At 40.5% G+C, this 21,126-nt stretch overlaps 1 protein-coding gene across 1 annotated transcript; it reads right to left on the reverse strand.

Annotated features, from left to right (window-relative positions):
• Positions 1 to 17,696: 17,696 nt before the first annotated feature.
• On the reverse strand, positions 17,697 to 20,771 carry LOC133886105 (uncharacterized). The gene is made up of 3 exons (XM_062325836.1): positions 20,547 to 20,771; positions 19,123 to 19,539; positions 17,697 to 17,903 (listed from the first exon to the last, which is right to left on the reverse strand). The coding sequence occupies exons 1-3, from the start codon at positions 20,727 to 20,729 to the stop codon at positions 17,718 to 17,720; spliced, it is 786 nt and encodes a 261-aa protein (XP_062181820.1). The 5' UTR covers positions 20,730 to 20,771; the 3' UTR covers positions 17,697 to 17,717.
• Between the last annotated feature and the right edge of the window lie 355 nt (positions 20,772 to 21,126).

The raw sequence follows: 21,126 nt of genomic DNA on the forward strand, positions 1-21,126 counted from the left end.
AGCCAACTCCTCACCTTCTGTAACTGCGTCAAGTGAGGATACCTGAAAGCCAGACTTCAGAGAGAGTTGGGTTCAGGTTGGCCGTTGATTTCTCGATCCTAACTGTCCATCAGTGTAGAAAAAAGCTGCACAGCTAGTACAGAAGATCACCCATTCCTTTTAGCCTACTCACCAAAAGATCATTAAAATGCATGGTTCATGTGAAGGGGAAAAGAAATCTAAGCACCACATAAAACTGATAGAAAGTATAGAACACATTTGATTTGATGAGTGTACTGCATTCGTGCCTCAGGCTGATACCAGCACCACAACTTAGAATGCAAGTTCTCACTGTCTCTCAGGCCTACAACCGAGTGAAAAAAGGCTGTAGTCGTGGTTTTTGTTCTCAAATACTTTGATTCATTTGCACTCATCAGCCATACTCTTCGTGATTATTTTAAGATCATGGTTGTCACTCCCTGCAAAAGTAATATTCACCATGTGATCATATATACGCTTCAGCTCACATGCTTTTGTTTTGTACAAATGATGATTTCCTCACACAGACAGTTTGCCACTTGCTCATAACTTTGCTTCATCAATAGGCTCAATTTTTCAAGCAGTGAAATGGATATCTGATCTTACACTTGGTAAGGTCTATTTACCACCATCAGATTAAACTTAAAATAGCGTATTTTGCATATTTTTCACATGGTAGCTAACAAGAGGGGTGAACTTCAGACACCAAAAGAAATCAAGAGGCGGGCGGTGGTGTTACCAGGAAGAGCGGAGGCAGGTGGAGTCCGGCGTCAGGGTCACGCCTGAGGATCTCACTGGAGAGGAGGCCACCGGCATCGGTGTCGTGTTGGGAGGAGGCAGCGGCCAGCTGCGGGGCGACACATCGGAAGGAGGCGGCGGCACGTCAGCGCGGCACCTGGCAGAGCGTAGAGGAGGCGGCAACATTGGGAGAAGAGCGCAGAGGAGGCGGTGACGTCAGACTCAATGGCGCAGAGGAGGCGACTGAATGGAGCGATCGAGGTCTGCGGCTAAGTGCTGGCAATATATAGATAAGACATCAGTGCCGGTCTAAGTAGTAATCAGCATGTATCAATGCTGGTGGTACAAACCGGTGGTACATGTATCAGTGCCAGTTATTACTTTTGAACTGGCAGTGATAATTTTTTCCAAAATATTCTTCTATTACAATTGTTCTATTGTTAAATTCTGTTTAAAACTTGAAAAATTCTTAAATGTGCATTGAATTATCTTTATTTCATTAATAAGTCTATAATTTGTTAATTCCGTAATGAAATTATGAAATATCCAAATCCAAAAAATGTGAAACCAATTATGTTACTCTTAATTTGTCATACTCTGTATAGGAAAATTAACATTTACCACTGATTCTTGGTTGACTGTGTGATTTTTAATCCAATTTGAATTCTAACCGATTCAAACATGCACAAATTTATCCAAAAGATCATGAAAACCATGAAAATATAAATACATACAAAATTTTGTGGGTGTGACATATCTAACAAACTTAGTAATATAGATTTTCAACCAGATAAAAGAGTGGTGTCACATAAGTCTGATCGCCTGTTCCAACACTCAGATAAGAGCTTTCAAAAAGTTACTCTTCACCATATATGTCATCGATACAAATTAAAGCTTATCCTAGCAAATACATGAAAATTGCTTTCATTAAATGATTAATGCTTCATCAGGGTTATACAAATTTTAGCAAATACATGGTTGGGGCATATATAGGTAGCTTCCTTAGGGCCATCAATGAGAGGCAGTTCGACATTCTTTCCAAAAGGAGGCATGTCATCGAATTTGTCATAGTCTTCTTCATCAACAACATCCTCAACACCAACAATCTTTCTTTTTTCTTGAAGAACCACGTGACACTCCTCCTTGTTAACTGGGTTTGGGTCCTTTACATAGAAGACTTGTGTAACATCCTTGGCAAGCACGAATGGTTCTCCATGTGCATGACTTTGATTGCATGTCATACCATAAGATACTTTCAATAAGGTAGCAACAAAAATATTGATATTTTTTTCCACATAGGAGCATGTTGCCCAGCTAGGATCTTTGTACTGTCTGGCTCCTTTCCAAGTACAACTCTAAGTTTCCTTACCATCTTAAATAACTATTCTCCAGTGTGAATCTTCGGAGCTTGATGAGGCTCCAATGTCCCATCAAAAGCTCTTTTATTCTTGCGGTAGAGGTGATCCAGGCGAAGGAACCTACGGTGACCCATGAAGATCATTTTCCGACTATTTGTCAGCCACCACCCCCTGTTTCCTCCAAGTATTAAACACATCCATTGTACTCTTTTACAGTTTGCCCTGATAGGTTACAAAGAGCAGGCTAATAAGAGATCATTACGAACAGTATTGCATGTAAGGTGAAATTCTCACATTTGGACTCATCCCATACCCGTACGCCATCTTTCTATAGTACAAGAAGATCTTCAACCAATGATTTGAGGTACCCATCAATATCGTTGCCTGGTTGATTCGGATCACTAATCAACAAAGGCATCATAAGGTATTTTCGCTTCATGCACATATAAGGTTGAAGGTTGTAGATACAGAGAGTCACATGCCATGTTCTATGAGTACTTCTCATGTTGCCGAAAGGATTCATTCCATCCGTACTCAACCCAAACCTTATATTCCTCACTTCATCTCTGAATTCCTTGTATTTTGTATCAAATCTCCGCCATTGCATGCCATCAGTAGGGTGTCATAGCATCCCATCTTTCTTGCGTTATTTGGCATGCCATCGCATCAACTCAAAAAAAGGGATTATAAGGAAATACCAAACCACCTTAATAGGGGGTCTTTTCTTCTTCCTCTTCACCCCCATGCCATCGCACTCGATATCATGAACGTTGTGCTTGTACTGTGGTGCATTGCAAACGCGACATGCATCCAAGTCTGCATCCTCGACGTAAAACAATATGCAGTCGTTTCCACATGCATGTATTTTCTCTACTTCCAATCCCAATAGGCTGACAACCTGTTTGGCATGTACGTGTTTTCTAAGTAACACGTTCCTCTTTGGAAGTAATTTCCTCAAGAATCCTAACAATTCATTGAAGCCCTTTTTGGCTCAATCATTGTTAGCCTTCATTTGCATCAGTGTCAGCACTATATGCAACTTGTTGTGCTTATCTTTACATTTCGTGTAAACCGGTATTTTAGAGTCCTCTACCACGCGCTGAAACTTTTGATGTTGTCTTTCACTAGTGAAGTACCCCTCCCCATCACGTAACATTTGTTCTATGTCGTCTTCATTGTTGCCAACAAAAGTATCACCGCCATCGTTCTCGACAAAAGTATCTTCAAATGCCGACATATTGAAGTCTTAATTAGCCATCATATCGTTGACTTTGTATTCTTCGACTGTTGGTTGTCCTTCATGCAGAACATTTTCAAGTTCACCGTGCTCAGTCCAATGAGTATAGCCAGTCTTGAAACCTCTACGAATCAAGTGTGCATGAATCTGCTCTATGTTTGAAAATTGCTTCTCGTTCTCACAATCGACACACGGGCATCATATATAGTGATCGACACGCTTTCTTTTTGGCTTCTTGTATGCCGCGACAGCCCTAAAAAAAGCCTCAATGCCATTAAAGAACTCTAGCCCGCTATCCTTGTACATCCATGACCGGTCCATATGCAAATCATTATAATTAAACCCATACAACTTATAATCATTACACATTTCAAAATCTAGAACAAATTTATTGAATTACCTTGCATCTTGATTTATCCCTATTTGATGGCTCATCTCCTTCCGGCACTTGGGCCGGGTCGAGGGACCCGCCTTCCAAAGGCTGTCATATCTGATTGCAAGCCGTGGGTGGACGTACTATCTCTACAACACAGTATTATATAAATTATGTTAAATTCACTACGTTGATTAATGAATAGAGGAAATCCATTGGATTAGTATTTAAATTCAAGACTTTAAAAATATATGCAATCCACATACTAGAAAATTGGAGGTAGATTTTAATGTACGCACCCACATCTATTTACATGTGATTTAAAGAGTAAATCTCAATTGGAGCTCTTGCTCCTTCCAAAATTCATTACCAGGGAACAACCACCTACATTCAAACCTAGAGCAATCTAGCAAGTAAATATAACTACAGATGAAATGAAGATTATCTCTATCCATCTCACATGACAAAATTACAATCTATTTCTAAATTAGAGCTCAATTGGATCTCCACCTCATTCCAAAATTCATCACCATGGAACAAGCACCAACCATCAAACATAGGATAATCTAGCAAGTAAATCTAACTAAATATGAAATATAGATCATCTTACTAACCTTGGAGCACCTTGATTCCTCCAAATTTTGAATGCTCCAACCGCAGGGACGGCAAGTATGGCAGGCATGTCAGTCAACACTGTTTTGGTCCCAGTCAGAACTGTTCTGGTCAGCCTTGGGAAAGAATGTGACATTTATACTGTAGCAATCTTCAGTGTCGGTTCGTGTTACAAACCAACACTGATATTGATAGTTGTTATTATCATGGGATAGTTTGTAACACAAACATGCATTGATAGTCGTTATCAGAGCTAGTTCTATCTACGAATCGGCACTGAAGATTGCTATAGTATAAACTAGTCGTTATCAGTGCTGGTTCTTAGCAGCTCCATCATGGCTCAGGCACAAAATTTTAAGAACTAGCAGTGATATATTTTCACTACCAGTTCTTGCATAACCAGCAGTGATTAGCTGCTACCTATGGTCTGTTCTGTGGTAGTGTGGTTTCACTCTTTAGGTTTTGGGAACCCCGGAGCAGATGGCATGTCGCCAAGTCATCGCCAAGGTTAAGGCAAGTGCATGATGAACTCATAATTATGTGTGCTATTTGTTTTGGATTAGTTGCTCATTTCAAATTCAGTACTTTCATGGTTTAAGTGTTCATGTGATTCTTCATTCAAGACTCCATAATGTTATTCAAGTTGATGATTCATGCTTTCTGGAATGGTTCCTTTCATATATTTCATGTTCCGATGTTACTAGATGTGTGAATTGCTTTTTCGTATTCATGTTCCCGTGAGGAAGTGCTGGTCTCACTTGCTTGGATTTACCGATAAATGCAAAGGATGTATTCTTGTGTTGTCCGTTTTAGAGGGAACCTACCATTTCCTTGAAGTTTTTGTAAGATCATCCAAAATTCTTTAATTGTGGTTCTCTAACTCATTCTGAGGTTAATTGTGATTCTTTAGCTCCATATTGTGTTTGCTAAGTGTTTTTACTCAGGCTTGTGTTTAATTTAGTTTCTAGGTACAAAGTGAGTGTGGCATGCATGGGAAGGGATTAGCGTCATCAAATATTGAGCTCACACACCTTCAACACTCTTAAACACATATAATAGATTGATAGAAGTTAATTTAATTAGATTATATTCAATTATTCAGATTGAATGATTGCAATGGGTTTAAGGATGGGATGATGGGTACTGTGGGGTTTTTGCTAGACTGTGATATTTACTTTGAATTATATATGATATACTGATGTTTGATTAAGTGATTGAATTGTCCAGAGTGCTCTTGGTACAGGGGAGACTCTGCTGAAAATTTTAAGAAATCCTAGACTTAGTGATCTTAGTGACGTGTGGGGTAACTTCTGGGTATTGGGTATGTCTGGGGTGTTATAGTTGGTATCAGAGCTAGGCTATAGTTCCTTGGGTAGTTAATTGTTGATTTAAGCAAACCAGGGCTAAAACTTGATATAGGCTCAACTAAGTTATAACTTGACACACTTATGCATAGTAGGATGCGTATGTAGTTATGCATTGCATTTATGTTTTTGTTATATGTTTATTTTTCCTGAGTGCTTGTTTTTAGATGTAATAATCTATTGTTGATCATATCTTTGTTAATGTTAGATCGATTAGAGCCATGCCGCCAAAAAAGGAGTGTCTGTGTAGCTTGTGCATGCTGCAATGGCGGTCATGGTCAGGGTCGTGCAGGAGGTAGAGCTAACCTGACCAGGAATTCGGAGCAAGTGGTGAATCAAAACCAGGGAGTTGAAGAGTGTGACGATCACTCAATCGTTGGTATTGGAGCCAATATTTCTGCCCTAGTTGTTCATGTTGTTCAAGGGATGACATACCCCAGATGCATCTCCATGCGATTGGATACGTTTGATGGGTTGGGAACAACCACGAACGCTGCGGATTGGCTATGCAAGATGGAGAAGGTGATGAATGCTTGCAGGATGACGTCTAGGCTCAAGGTGGATTTTGCGCCACACCAACTGACAGATCAGTCAGGTATCTAGTGGGATGGAGTTCTCGCCATGATGACCTCACTTGGGACGTCTTCTTGTAGCAGTTTATGGCTAAGTATTATCTAGAATCTTTTAGGGATAGGATGAATGACGCATTGAACCATATCCAGCAAGGCTGGAAGACCGTGGATGAGTACGAGAGGGAGTTCAACAATATAGTTTGCTTTGTGGCCAGTGTGGGGTGTGATGAGAGTGAGAAGGCTAGGAAGTTCTTCAGAGGCCTTAATGCTCGATATAGAGAGGTGATGGGGAGGAACCCACCCACTACTTACCTGGCAACAGTTGAGAAGGATAGAGAGATGGAGTTGGAGATTCAGCTTACTATAGAGCAGCAGAGACACACTAGGTGTACGAATGACACCGGTAGCGAATAGGACAGGGTGCACCAGGAGGGCACAGAGTTCTCTCAGCGACCCCCTTTCAAGAAATTTAAGCCAAACCAGCCTTCTCAGCAGTCCCAACCATCTAGGACCAAGTAGTCAGGACCCCCCTAATCTTCTTTAGCACAATGCTCTACGTGAATCCCCTTTATGCGTTGAGTTCCAGGATAGGGATCGATTTGCTTCAAGTGTGGGAGTCCCACCATTCCTCAGAATGTAGTTTTTCTAGTTCATGTTGCATTTGTGGCAAGGAGGGACACATGGGCACAGTTTACAAGAGAAACATAGAATCGATCATCAAGTGGTAGTGGTCCAGTTCTTCCTCAGCATAATCCTCAGGAGCTAGTTCCCCTTGAGGTTAGGCCATTACTGCCAGTGCTCCTCGTGGCTCAGTTTAGATGATGGCTACTCCTCCAATGCCATATCCACAGTTCCCGTCATAGTTCCTGCCTCTACCTGTGAGCTACTACTGGCATGCGCCCCGGCTTCCTGCCCCACCAGCTCCACTTCAGTTGCATGCGTCGTCTACTGCTCCACCACCATCGGTCGAAGGCGACACTACTTCTTTGGCACCTTTTGGGGCCTACACCATGCCTACCACTTCTTCTCTGGGTCACCTAGATGTGGTTTTAGATATTCTTACTGTTGATTCACATGATGCTCTCATTTTATTCAATTTTGGTGTTACCTATTCATTTATTTTGCCCGATTTCATAAGAAAGGTTAGTACCTCTAGTTAAGAAATTTCTCAATTAGTTCAAGTTAATTCTCTGGGGGGTTTGATTTCTAGTTAAGTGGTATGCCCAGGGTGCATGACATCCATAGGTGGTGAGCATTTTATTGCATACCTTATGGTAATTCCCTTACTGATTTTCGATGTCATTCTTTGAATGGATTGGCTACAATGGTACCGGGCAGTGATATCTTGTTTCTGGAAAACTGTTGCCTTGGAGACATCGTCGGGTGAGACGGTAACCATTCAAATGGGTGCACCTTCGGATTCTTTATTTGTTCTAGAAAGCCTATTCCCTAGTCAGCGTTCTCTAGACTTTAACTGATAAATCAGACTCACCTTTGGTGATTGAGGAGATTCTCATGGTTCGGGATTATCTCGAGGTATTTCTTCCTGAGCTGCCAGGAATGCCACCGAAACGCGAGGTGGAATTCTATATTGATCTTATACCTGGTACCATCCTATTTCAATAGCACCATATTGCTTGGCACTTCTTTTCAAGAAGAACTGAGGAAGAAGTTGGATGACCTATTATCCAAGAAGTTGATTCCGCGAAGTGTGTCGCCATGGCAAGCTCTGTTCTATTCACTAATAAGGAAGGATGGAAGTTGGCGCATGTGCATGGATTATCGAGGTCTAAATGCGATGATGATCAAGAATCCATTGCCTCACATTGATGAGTTTTTTTACCAACTAAAGGGAGCCAGAGTGTTTTCTAAGATTGATTTACAATCTGGATATAACCAAATCCCAGTACGGGAGGAGGATATTGAGAAGACAGTGTTTTCCATGATGTATGGGCACTATGAGTTTAAAGTTATGTCCTTTGAACTCACTAATGCACTTGCTTACTTCATGGAGACCATGAACAATCTGCTACATGAATTTGATGACTTCGTGGTGGTATTCATAGACGACATACTCATATTCTCTAAGACTGAATAAGAGCATGAGCGACATTTGAGGAAATTGCTTGAGGCCTTGCAAGATAATAAATTCTATGCCAAGTTGAAGAAGTGTGACTTCTAGCTATCATAAGTTGGTTTTCTAGGACATGTAATCAATCAGTAGGGAATCTCTGTCGATCCAAGCAAGGATTCCACAATAGTAGAATGGGAAAGGCTAACTAATGTAAAAGAGGTGAGGAGTTTCTTAGGCATGACCGGTTACTATCGACATTTTGTGAAACATTTCTTGATTATTTCCAGCCCTATGATCAAGCTCACACAAAAGAATGTGAAGTTCCAATGGACTGATGGGTGTGATCGTATCTTTCAAGTATTGAAGGAGAGATTGGTAAGCGCTCCTGTCCTTACCCTTCCTGAGCCTAGAAAACGTTTCATTATCTATTCTGATGCTTCTCGGGTAGGTCTTGGGTGTGTTCTCATGCAAGATAAGAAGAAGCATGAGGAGAATTATCCCATGCGCGACCTAGAGCCTGCTGCTGTCATGTTTGCTTTGAAGATCTGGATGCATTACTTGTATGGAGAGGCATGTGATATCTTCACTTATCATAAGAGCTTTAAAATACAGTTTTCACTTAGAAAGACCTAAATTTGATATAGAGGAGATGATTGGAGATGATCAAGGATTATGACCTTAATATTCAATACACCAAAGGCAAGGCAAATGTCGTGGCTGATGCTTTGAGCTGCAAGGCAGTCCCTCCTACCTTGAGTTGCTTAATAACTGAGTTTAAATGAATGGATATCTCATATTGCTATGCTGGAGTGGCGGAAGCTGAGACATGGGTTATCCTTGAGTCCACCATGCCTGAGTGGGTGATACAAGCATAGCAACATAATCAATTATTGCAAAAAATTAAACTGCACATTGTCAAAGGTGAAGTTGGGGGTTTCACTCTAGATGCCTCAAGAGCTGTGCGATTTTGAGGTTGCCTTTTTGTACCTTAAGAATATCATATTAAAGTAGATATACTACGAGAAGCACATCGCACACCTTATACGGTATACCCCGACGAGAACAAGAAGTATCATGACCTGAAGAAGATTTATTGGTGGAAGGTGATGAAAATAGACATCGCAAATTATGTGGCTTCATGTGGGGTTTGCCAGCAAGTTAAGGCTGAGCATGAACGACTCATGGGGAAATTGCAGTCACTGGAGGTTCCTCTGTGGACCTGGGATGATATTTTCATGGATTTCATGGTTGGATTACCCCGCACCCCATGGGGAAAGGATGCTATTTGGGTTTTGGTCTATCATCTGAGTAAATTAGCGCATTTTATTCCTATTCGTTCAACAAATTCAACAAGTGATTTGGCTCCGACTTACATGCGTGAGATAGTGGGACTACATGGAGTACCTCGCACCATTATTTCAGATAGAGATGTCAAATTTTTTTCTAAGTTTTGGGATAGCTTGCATAGTGCCTTGGGTACCGAGTTGAGGCTTAGTACTGCTTTTCACCCTCAAACCGATGGACAGTCTGAGCGAACGATACAAACCTTGGAGGATATGCTAAGATCTTGTGTTCTATCATGGAAAGGCAGCTGGGAAGATCATTTTCCACTCATGGAGTTCACCTATAACAATAGCTATCATGTGAGCATTCATTCTGCACCTTTTGAAGCTCTTTATAGAAGAAAATACATATCACCACTCTGTTGGGATGAAGTGGGTGACAAATCAATCTTGGGACCAGATTGGGTTATGCAACAGCACATGCTAGCCACACAGAGCCAGCAAAAGAGTTATGCGGATGTCAGGAGACAGGACCTAGAATTCCATGTGGGGGATGAGGTACTACTAAAGGTATCAACTACCAAAGGCGTTGTGAGATTTGGTACGAAAGGGAAGCTTAGCCCGCGATACATCAATCCCTTCTTGATGGTTGCACAGGTTGGAAAGTTAGCATATCGATAGGAGTTACTAGAGTTGATGAAAGGCGTGCATGATGTATTCTATGTTTCCATGCTATGAAAGTATTTAATAGATCTAGAACATCATATAACCTTGGAGCCAGTGAGTATTGAGTAAGATTTGGCATTTGAAGCTCGACTTGTGAGGATTTTGGAGGAGTACGAGGAGTGTTGAGGCATAGGACGCTCAAGTACGTCAAGGTTCTTTGGACAAATCAGACGTTGCATAAAGCAACTTGGGAACTCAAGTCGCAAATGCAAGAGAAATATCCAGAGTTGTTCACGTCTGGCAAGTAGCGATGTTTCTATTTAATTCTATTGTTTCCTTTCTCATGAGTAATGTGAATAGAGAATTTGAGAGCGAATTCTGTTGAAGGGGCGAAGAATGTAAAAACAAAAAAAAGAATCCTCATCTATTCTCAATTTGATTTTTTTTTTTTAAAAAGATATAGTTAGACGAGTCAGCCCGAGGCCGACTCGCCTGACCTGTCCCTGTGCCCAGTCCAGCCCGCCACCTCACGCTGCCTCCCTTCCACCCCCAATCCTTTCTCCCAACCATGTGCGCAACCACTTTGCGATTGTTCTTCTTCTTGAGCTTGTGGTGGTTGCTCTTGATCCTGTTCTTGTAGTTGGGCTTGGTGTAGATGTTGGAGATTTTGTTGGAGAGGTGCATCACCTTCTTCTTCTTCTTGATCTCCTTTTTCATTTGCTTGCATTGAAAGGACTTGTGGTCTTTTTTGATGACATTTGAAGCATGTCACGGTGGATCCCTTCATAAGCTTCTTCACTATGGTAGCACAGTTATCTTGAGGAAGTTAGACATGTTCTTTGGCCTTTAGTCTAGCCAAGTCCTTCACGACCCTATCCACTTTTTTCTTGAGCTCATCATTTTCTTGTGCAATAAGGTTTTTAGATGGTTCTACAAAAACATTCTCAACACAAATCTCATTGTAAAGGGGTGAGCTAGATAAAGTAATTAAATCATCACAAGAAGTGGAAGCATCTACCTTAGAATTGAAATTAAAGAGAGAGGTAGATTGCTTCAAAGAGACCTTAGTTTGAGATTTAACGCACTCAAATTTTTCCTTAAGATCTTCATTTTCCTTGTTTAGCAATTGGAATTTACGTAATAATTGTTCGTAATTGGAAACAAAGGTAGCATGAATATCATTGAGGGCATTGAATTTCTTAAGTTCTTTAGATTGTTTCCTTAAGGTTCGTTATTGCTTATTAATCAAATACAAGAGTTCATCATAAGAGAGAGAATCCTCATTGGATTCATCATCATTTACATCGCTATCCATACCTTTGGCCATAAGGCACTTGTGTGATGACTTGCGCGATGATGACCTTGAAGAAGAGCTTCTCTTGGAGGAGTCGATGGTGAGGCTTTCATCGCTTGAGCTTGAATCTTCATCATCACTCACCCATCTCCCGATGCTTGTAAGTGCTTTGGCTCTTCCCCTTGTCCCCCCCCCCCGTCTTTATCTTGGTCTTCTTCTCCTTCTTGATGTGATCAATTGTTTTGATTAAGTCTTGAATGGAGATTGGATGATCAACCTTGGTATTGATCCTCTTCATGTTCTTATCCAATTTTGAGAAGATCTTGGTCATCTTGGGATCAATTTCTTCATCATTTGATGTGCTTTGATCATCCTCTTCATTGCTCTCCTCATCTTGATCACCATCATCTTCGCTTGAGCTTGACTCTTGCTCTTGTCTCCTCATCCTTGCCTTCATGTGTTGGCATTGAGCTTGCTTGCTTGTGAGAGCAAGGTTCTTGGTGTTGGATGAGGAAAAAACTCTCACCCCCATGTTCATGATCATCTCATGGGTGGTGATCTTGCCAAGCACTTGACTTGGAGTCATTGTCTTGATGTCGTTGTTGTCGTAGATGATGGAGACTATCAACTTGTACTTTGGAAGAAGAGCTTGAATTATTATTCTCACCACTTGATCATCTTCAATTGGTGTCAAACCTAACCCATTAATCTTATTGACAAGAGTATTCAAACATGAGTACACGTTATTAACATTTTCATAGGGAAGTTGTTTGATACCATTGAGTTTAGTAATTAGCACATGATATCTCTCATTGCGGACATCATTTGTGTCTTCATCTATTTCAATGAAACTAGTCCAAATATCATGTGCATTGGTGAGAGAATAAATACTATTAAATGCATCAACATATAAAGATGATAAAAGAATACTCTTCCCCGATGCATCTAATTGTCTCTTCTTGTTGGTGATGCGTTGCCTCATCCCTTCTTCGGTGACCCACCAAACATCTAAACCGCAGGCTTGCATATAACAAGACATTAGAATTTTCCAACGTAAAAAATTTGTATATAACAAGACATTAGAATTTTTCAATGTGAAAAATTTGTACCATTGAAAAGTGGAGCACTATGGGAATCCATCCCTAGGTGGTTAAACCTTATCAAGAGCCCTTGGCTTTGATACCAACTGTAGGGATCAATGACGTTCTAAGAGAGGGGTGAATTAGGACACTTAGAATCTATTCAGCTCCAAAAACTACACAAGATAAACCTATATCAATTTTTATCTAAATATGCTCTATGTTTATCTAGTGTGTCTACTCTACCGATCAAAAGAACTTACAACATATCTAAGAAGGTAAATAGCAAGAATGTAAATGCGGAAGCGTAAATAAGGTAGAGAGAGTAAACTCGGCACAAGAGATTTTTATCCCATGGTATTGATGGTATTAATACCACCCCTAGTCTGTATTGGAGCTCCACTAAGTATATACTCCCGGTCGGCATCCGGTCATGACCCTTGAGCCACCAAAGTCTCAAGTAGGTTGAGTCACCAAGTCACCAAGGCAAAACTTGACTACAAGCGTCTTTGGACTTCAACACCTTCAAATGCACCTCCAAACAACATCTCGATTGTTTTGGTTTGTGGAGTGAGTCGAGATGACATGGTCAGTTCGGTGTGCTCTAATGTGTAGTTAAAACCCTCCTCTTTGCCTCTTTTCTAAGCTAGCAACCCACGTGGAGCACGCAAGCTCACATCATAGAAGATGTGGGTATAACAATGCATAAGCACTTAAAGCGAGAATTTTGCACCAGGGCTAGCTGTGGTAAATGCGACAATTGAACTGTAGGAGATATTTGCAACTTGAAGGACTTTTAGAAGGATATTTGTATTCATTTACTAATTTTCTTATCTGATTTTGTTTAGGGTAATTTGGCTTGTGGACACTCAACTATGTTGTGCTGTGTCACACCGAATAATCGTGAATTGTCTAATAGACAGTGTTAAATTCGTGGCCATTTAATTGCTGCATGATATTTTGTGTGTCATAGCAAGTATCCAAAAGCCAAATTTCCTGTAGAGTTTTGTCTCACATTACACACCAAAAGTGCCCTGTGCCAAATGGTCACCACTTTGCATTGACCATTGGCTAGTTCAGTATTAATTAATGTGAAACAGTTAATTAGGGTGGCTAAGTTGAGTATTCGGAGTCAAATATGATGTTTAGTTATTCCAATAATACCCTGCTCGAGAACCAGGAAATATCGAGAAATTTCAACATATAACACTAAATTCACATGCCTTTCAAGATTTGCCGCTCTATTTCATATTTTAGTGACTCATAATGACCCGATATGTTACTGTGAGACTACTAATGGGAGGTTTCATATTTGCATTTCCAAAAGTGTCACATAAGCAAAAGTGCATTTAGTTGATGGTTGAAATAGTCTCCTACAATGTATTTTTTTTGTTTCATAGGTAACACATACAAGAGTAACTATGTTAGAAATAGTATCCAGATGGTTTCATCTACATGAAACCCTTTTCTTCTCTCTATTCATTACTTCTTTGCCACATCCCTAAAAATGTTGACATGGCACTCTATTTAATGAGAATGAAACTCCGATTGGGAGTAGTCTGATATGAGTGGCAAATCCTTGAAAGCACGAATTTAATGTATATACTGAAATTTCCCACAAACAGCACGCATGTCCACATCATTAGTGCACTGCTTTCTCTCTTTTAACTCACATTCTTTTTTTTTAGTGACTCTAGTTCATAATCACGCCCTCTCAAATCATGCACTTTCACGCGCCGTCAAATGTACATATCACGCAGGCGTACCAGACTAGTGCCAAAATGCCAGTCCCCATCATTACCACCCTTAATTAGCTACCGACCAAACCATCCATGCAGTGTTGCACTGGCTCAGGCAGCAAGGCCCTAGGGAGGAGCTGGACACACCATTGTTGAACCTCGAGAAAGGACCTGGCCAGGGCCACACTGTGGCGCCAACATCAACGCTGTTGTAGCATCTAGACTCCTAGGTAAGTGGTAAATGTTTCGATGATTAATGACAATCGTATCATTGTGACTAACAATTTATTTGGAAGGGAATTAAAAACTCAGTTCACAATGATAATTGGGTATTCTTGGTCCCTAAGGTGATTATGTAGATGATCAAAGGACTTATGTACCAAGATTAAGGATCTTCTAGTTCTAAGTGTAACAAAGGAGATGAAGGACACTTAAAGTAGTATAGGTTATTTTTCTTTAGTCTTTTGACCGTACTATAAAGAGGGGCTAAGAGTGATAGCTTGACCTAGTGAGTCTAGACTTGGTTTAATGCACACTCGTAAAATTCTAACACAAGGTAGCTCATAGAAGCCTATGGTTGACATGTCGAGAAGCTATAGCTTAAGAAAGTTTGAATTGGACGAGCTTAGAGAAAATTTACTTCACCGGATGATCCGATCTATGTGAAGTTATCTCACCGAAGCATATGATTATCTCAAGATAGAAAGTACTCTATATGCACAGGATGCTCCAATGAACAAAGTGATGTAATCACTGGATGATTTTCTAAGTGACACGTGGGCAAAATTGTTAGAAGTGTTACATCGGATAGTCCGGTGATAGTATGGTGAGAGCATCGGTCTATTTTTAGCAGATTGGGGATTGCCAAGAAAATTGAAGCTCAACTCACCAGATTATCCGGTGATACAATGATAACTGCATCGGACTATTTATTCTAGAGGTGATTCCAAGGCAAGAATTCTGAAGCTCGGTTCACTGGATGATCTGGTGAAGGTGGTGTTCACACCGGACCAATTCTTATAGATAATAGTTTCTTGTGGCTGCACAAACTTGACTCACCGGATGGTCCGATGAAGACAAGAATGGATCACCGGAGTAATATTTCCTGAGAGAGTCATTTCGGTTGGATTGAAGGAGTTTTACTCATCGGATAGTCCAGTGATAGACATATATGCACACCGAAGCTTTTCTGCCAGAGAAGATTTTGAGGGTAAAAGAAGTTTAACCCACCGGATAGTCCGGTGATGGCAACAACGTTATCACCGGAGCATATTTTCCAGAGAGGGTTGCAACAAGCAAATTTAGATAGTTTGTACGTACAGGATGGTCTGGTGTTGGGTCGGTGTTCACCAGATGATGTCACCAGACTATATCTTACCAGCAATGGCTAATGACAGCTGGCACAGTAGCAATAGAAATTGTACTCATCGGATTGTTCGGTGTGAGTAAGAAAATACTCGCCGGATCATTCGGTGTTAATAGAAAAAGTGGTTGGTTAGGCAATGGCTATAATTTGAATCTCTAGCCTATAAATACCCCTCCGCTTTGTTTCATTTATCTCTCTCGCGTCCCAGAGGAGTTCATACACTGTGTGTGTCATCAAGAAGCAAGAGAGAGCACTTGAGTTGATTTTCAAGTCACTAATTGAATATTAAGGATATCATAAATGCTTGAAGAGTAGCAAGTGTGCACCTAGCTATAGTCTAGACTTGATCTTTGTTAAGTGAAATTATTAGCTTGTTACTCTTTGTGGTTGGCAACACCTAGCCGATCTTTGGTGATTGGTAGTGTCTCGGTGAGCTCTTGGAGTTTTTGTGGGTGTCTCAGAAGAGCTATGTACTTTGTTTGATGCCTGCTAATTCGGAGATGAAAAAGTGACAATCATGAGGGAGCACTTGAGTCTTAGTGACTCAAGAGGGAGCAATTCCTTGGTGGATACTCAAGAGGACTAGGGGAGTGCCAATTCCTCAATACATCGAGAAAAAATCCGATGTTCTCTTGTCTATTTCTTTATTATTTTGTAATTTAATTTAAGTATTTACATTCTTGCAAGCTTTTAATTTCGTATTTTTTTTGTGTCTTTGCTTGTTTGTTTAGTTGCTTTCTTCTAGCTTGTTCGTGTAGTCGTTTTTCTTTTCATCTAGATTAAGGTTGTTATTTGTTCTAGTTTTTGATAAAAAATTTTAATTATCCAATTCACCCATCCTTCTTAAACCATTAGATCCTTTCGGCCGCCACCACTGCTGCGGACGCCATGACGGAGAGCGCAAAAGCTAGCCTGTTGGATGCCCAGCATGCACAGATAGGGAAGGCCGCCGCTAAGGCATCGAGTGCATTTTTCCTTATCGATGCTGACTATAGTGTTTGAACAGAGGAAAACATAATTATGCAAGATCTCGTCGTTGACAGTGTTTCTTTTCGAAAAGAAAACAAGAGTTTACTGACAAAAGATAAGAAAAAGAAGGAGGATGTCTAGCGTCTGAGAAGTTCCGTCCTACTTCTATTTTTTGGAGTTTAAAATATTCACCTAAACCTTATCACTGTTTTCCCTAGTTTCGGTGATAACGCCTTTCAGAAATTATTTGAAATAGCGTGGTATTAGTACTAATTGTTGGAGTTGGCGGTTACACAAACGGTACCACGATGGGGTGAAGATGACAGTGGAGGAGGTGAGGGGCTGACGAACAAGAACAAAGGCGAGGAAGACTACGATGGCAAGCGCGAGTAGTGGTAGCATGCTGTAGCTGTTCATTATATTCCTTTTTAAGAACATTCACTGAAGAACTATTGAACATGTTTTCAGCAATTGTTGAACTATTCGTTGTTAGGTTTACCGGATGTATCGATCGTAATTTGGCTAAAGACTTGGTCGATTATCAATAAATATACTATGAATGGATTATTACTGGATCAAATTCTGAAAAATTAATGGTGATGAATTGCAAAAGCTCACTCAAACTTTCCTTGAACGACTATGCATTGGATTTATGGAAACGTTGGTTATTCCATGACTTAATATTTAAGACAGGCTGAAAGCAAAAGAAAAACAATTCACAAGCTGAAAGTCTGTGATAATTTAAAAGAAAAACAATTCACAAGCTGTGAAATTTAGAAAAACAATTCACAAGCTGTGAAATTTAGAAAAGAAACCATTCACAAGCTGTGCATTAAGTCTATTCGCTACCAATTGTTCAGAGATATCTTCTGAAACTAATAGTCTGCATCTTCTCTCCCCTAGAAAATGGGAAATGGAAAGCATTGTGCACATTAAACTTATCCTACTTTGATTTCAGGATAGCTCAATATGAAGTTATGTCGATGGAGGGATATAGATACATTCAGAGAAACTCTCCATCAGAAAGCAAAAGAACACAGACACGCCTAGACCGAGAACACCCAAAGGACATATAGTGAAAATTAGTTCTTCTGCACTGTGCGTGGTCACATATCTTCTCATTAAATTGATCAAATACACCCAGAGTAAGACCAACAAGCCCTGCAAACCAGGCAAAATTTCAGTAAGCATTTTGGTTAATATAACCAAAGAGTAATATAGACAAACGAAATAAGAGTAGAAGGACATTCTGAACTACAGGAAAAATTATGCAGGACTACAGCAAAACACAGGAAATTTGCTGTCACGTTCAATCTAATATAGGTGAAATTGTAGATACTGTTTGCATGCTTTGTTGTAAGAAAATATGCAGGGAGGTTCGAATAGTATATACTAGGAGGTCAGGATAGTTAACACATTGTTACAATAAAGTGGTAAACCATGCGACTAGCCTTTTTTTCACCGCACCCCAAAATTCAGAGCAAAGAGCTAGCTCAGTATGTTTAGAGGAGTGATAGCATTTTGTTTGTCCCAAACAAATAGCAAACTTTTTGTTATTGACTCAATTTTGCAGGATTCATCTGTATTTCATTAGCATCAAACTTGGCATGAACTCTGATAATTTGTAACAATATGTGTGTCAATTACTCCTCTGAAAAAGTATTCATATAACAAGCTTTCTTATTCAACTAATTTCTCAAATGTTTGGAACTTTTCATAATTAGTGAAACCTAGGAAATGAATGACAATATCGAGGTGAATAATTGAAACTCCTGAAAGTAAACTTCTGAGAGGTTACACATCCTTTCTTATTTCTTTTTTTTTTCCTTTCAGCATTACCTTATTTCATCTCAAGTACATATGAGGGAAGCCTTTCTGAAGGACTTTCAAGGAATCTCTACGATTTTTGAAAAAGAAAATTCTATGGTTATGTTTTCCATCATTTAAATAGGTACAACAGCTATCATGAGCATACTTTAGACGGCCCTGTGAACCCAAGCAGCACGACCATGCCGATACCCGGGTGCCGCACCACAAGAGCGGGGATGGGTGAGACACTAAGGACTCTGATGTATTTCTTGCTTAATGGAAACCAATATAATTCCCATCCTTATATAGATGGTTGGATGACTTGACGCTTAAGGAAAAAAATATAAAATTAAGGAAACAAATCAATCTAATCTTATCTCTAAATAACAAAATAATTCTAAGTCCATGTGGTTACTATTCACGCGGCACTGTTGATGTAAATAGTAACCGCGCATAAACAGTGCGCCAACCTTAGGGAGTGCTATGCTCCTCCATCAGATGGGCCCTAATGGGCTGCGGCGCACATGTTGGGATCAATTCACATATATCAGGTTGGGATTGATCAGCATACCCGGATACTGCATTTAATGATCCTAGACAAGGCCATGTCCACCGCTGCTTCTTGGGCATCTGTCAAGTCAGTCATGGTGGCGATCTCTGTCATGACGTCCGCCAGCAGCGGCGCCCTGGTGTAGCCCCTGCCTCCCTTCTCAAGGTCCAGAAACAGTGCGTCCAGCTCCTCCCTGGGGCCCTCTCCATCAGCACCAGCAATGCAAGCGCGGCCAGATGCGCTGCACGGCATCGGTGATTCGATGACAAGCCAGGGTGCCGTAGTCAAGGTCTGGCCGAAGATGCAAAAGATTTCAGCTATAGGTATGGCGACGGCAATAACAGCAAACGTACTAAACCATGTATCTCCGCCAATGTAGTTGATCGCATATCTTCTCATGGAATTAAACAAATACATCCACAGTAAGATCAGCAATCCCTGCAACCACGCAAACTTTCAGTTAGCACATGACTAGTCGGACACAAGGAAAAAAATACAAGTTCAAGGAGAAGGAAAGGAGCTAGGTGGCTGGTTCAATCTAATCCAAACAAATTATATGATATGGCTGAATGGTTTGAAAACTGTTGGTTGGATGGTTAATTGGAGAAGGTTGCAGAATGATAAATTTGACAATAAATACTAGAAGAGTTATGGGGAGTTACGGGAACCATGATGTTAGCATTTTTTTTCTCTTCTGAAAATCAGGCCAGGAAGCTCATTCTTTTTAGAGGAATATTAATACCAGATAGCTTTTCCTTGGGCCCCAAACAATCCGTACAAGAAATTTTAAGTGGTGATTCAAATAGTCCAAACTCCAAAGTTCATCTATTTTTTTAAAAGAAAAAGGATAGATAGTTGAAAGGTTCACTAATGCGTTCGGCTACCGAAAACCGAGCCCCAACAATTTGTACGCATGAAGTTGGCATGAACTCGTTCAGTTTTAACTACTATGTTTGCAATTACCATTGAACTGTACAAAAGTATCCATATAACAAAAACAATAGTTCAATGCAGTCAAAATTGTCATTAGTCAAGCCAATAAATTGAATGACAACGCCATCAGTCAAACCCCAAAAAACGACCTTGAAGTTTCTAAATAGAAGAAATAATTTTTAATAAAACTCCACAAATAATGCTACGAGTACAAAAATTCCCAAGTGATCTAAAACCTCCATAATCATATCTTCCTCTAACACTCATGCAGCAAAACTAAACTAAATAAGTTCTTCTGTGCGCAACTGCACAATTGTATAACTCTGTCGTTCCTGTTGATTAGACTGGTGTTGTAGCATCGCTGCACAAGTTAGCATCCAACCATGTTAAAGCAAATATTTCGTCGAAACAAAATTTCAGTTTCGCACGGATTTAATAAACTATGCAAGCATCGTGATTGAGAAAAACCTCGCGAAAGGATGGACTCGCAGGCGTAAGTGCAACGAACGTACCCGGAGGAGGAACTTGACGGCCCTCTCCACCGCCTTCTTCATTATGGGGTCCTTCTCGGCGGGCGTCTCCGCGGTGCGGCCCCAGGGCCGTCCCTTCCCTAGATCCAGCAACGGCGCGACCAGCTCCTCCCTCGAGGCCTCGCCACCGCCGTTGTAAGCGCGGCCGCACGCGCCGCACGTCATCGATTGATCCGATGGGGAACGACAGCGGCGGAGATCAGGCGAACAAACAAAGCGTCGTGCCTCGCGCCCACCCTAATCCTTCCTCGAGTAGATCGGCTGTCCTTTGTGCATCCCGTTTTCTTTTTATATGTTTTCTTTTGGTTTTTTGTTTCTTTTTTTTCTTAGGGAAGTCTGTCTGCGTCCCGTACGGAGAGGGAACTTGACTCCGAAACGCGTACCTGGCGCAACGTGACATGACACAATAATTCCCTTCTAAGGAAATTTCGGAAGGAATATGGGACAAGGTTCCATCAAATTTTTAAAATTTTGACTCACAATTGTCTTCAAAATATTTAGTTTAAAAACATTAATATCATATGTATAGATTTATCTTAAAAAATGACTTGTGTGATAACAC

Source organism: Phragmites australis, chromosome 12 (genome assembly GCF_958298935.1).
Source record: "Phragmites australis chromosome 12, lpPhrAust1.1, whole genome shotgun sequence".
NCBI lineage: Eukaryota > Viridiplantae > Streptophyta > Magnoliopsida > Poales > Poaceae > Phragmites > Phragmites australis.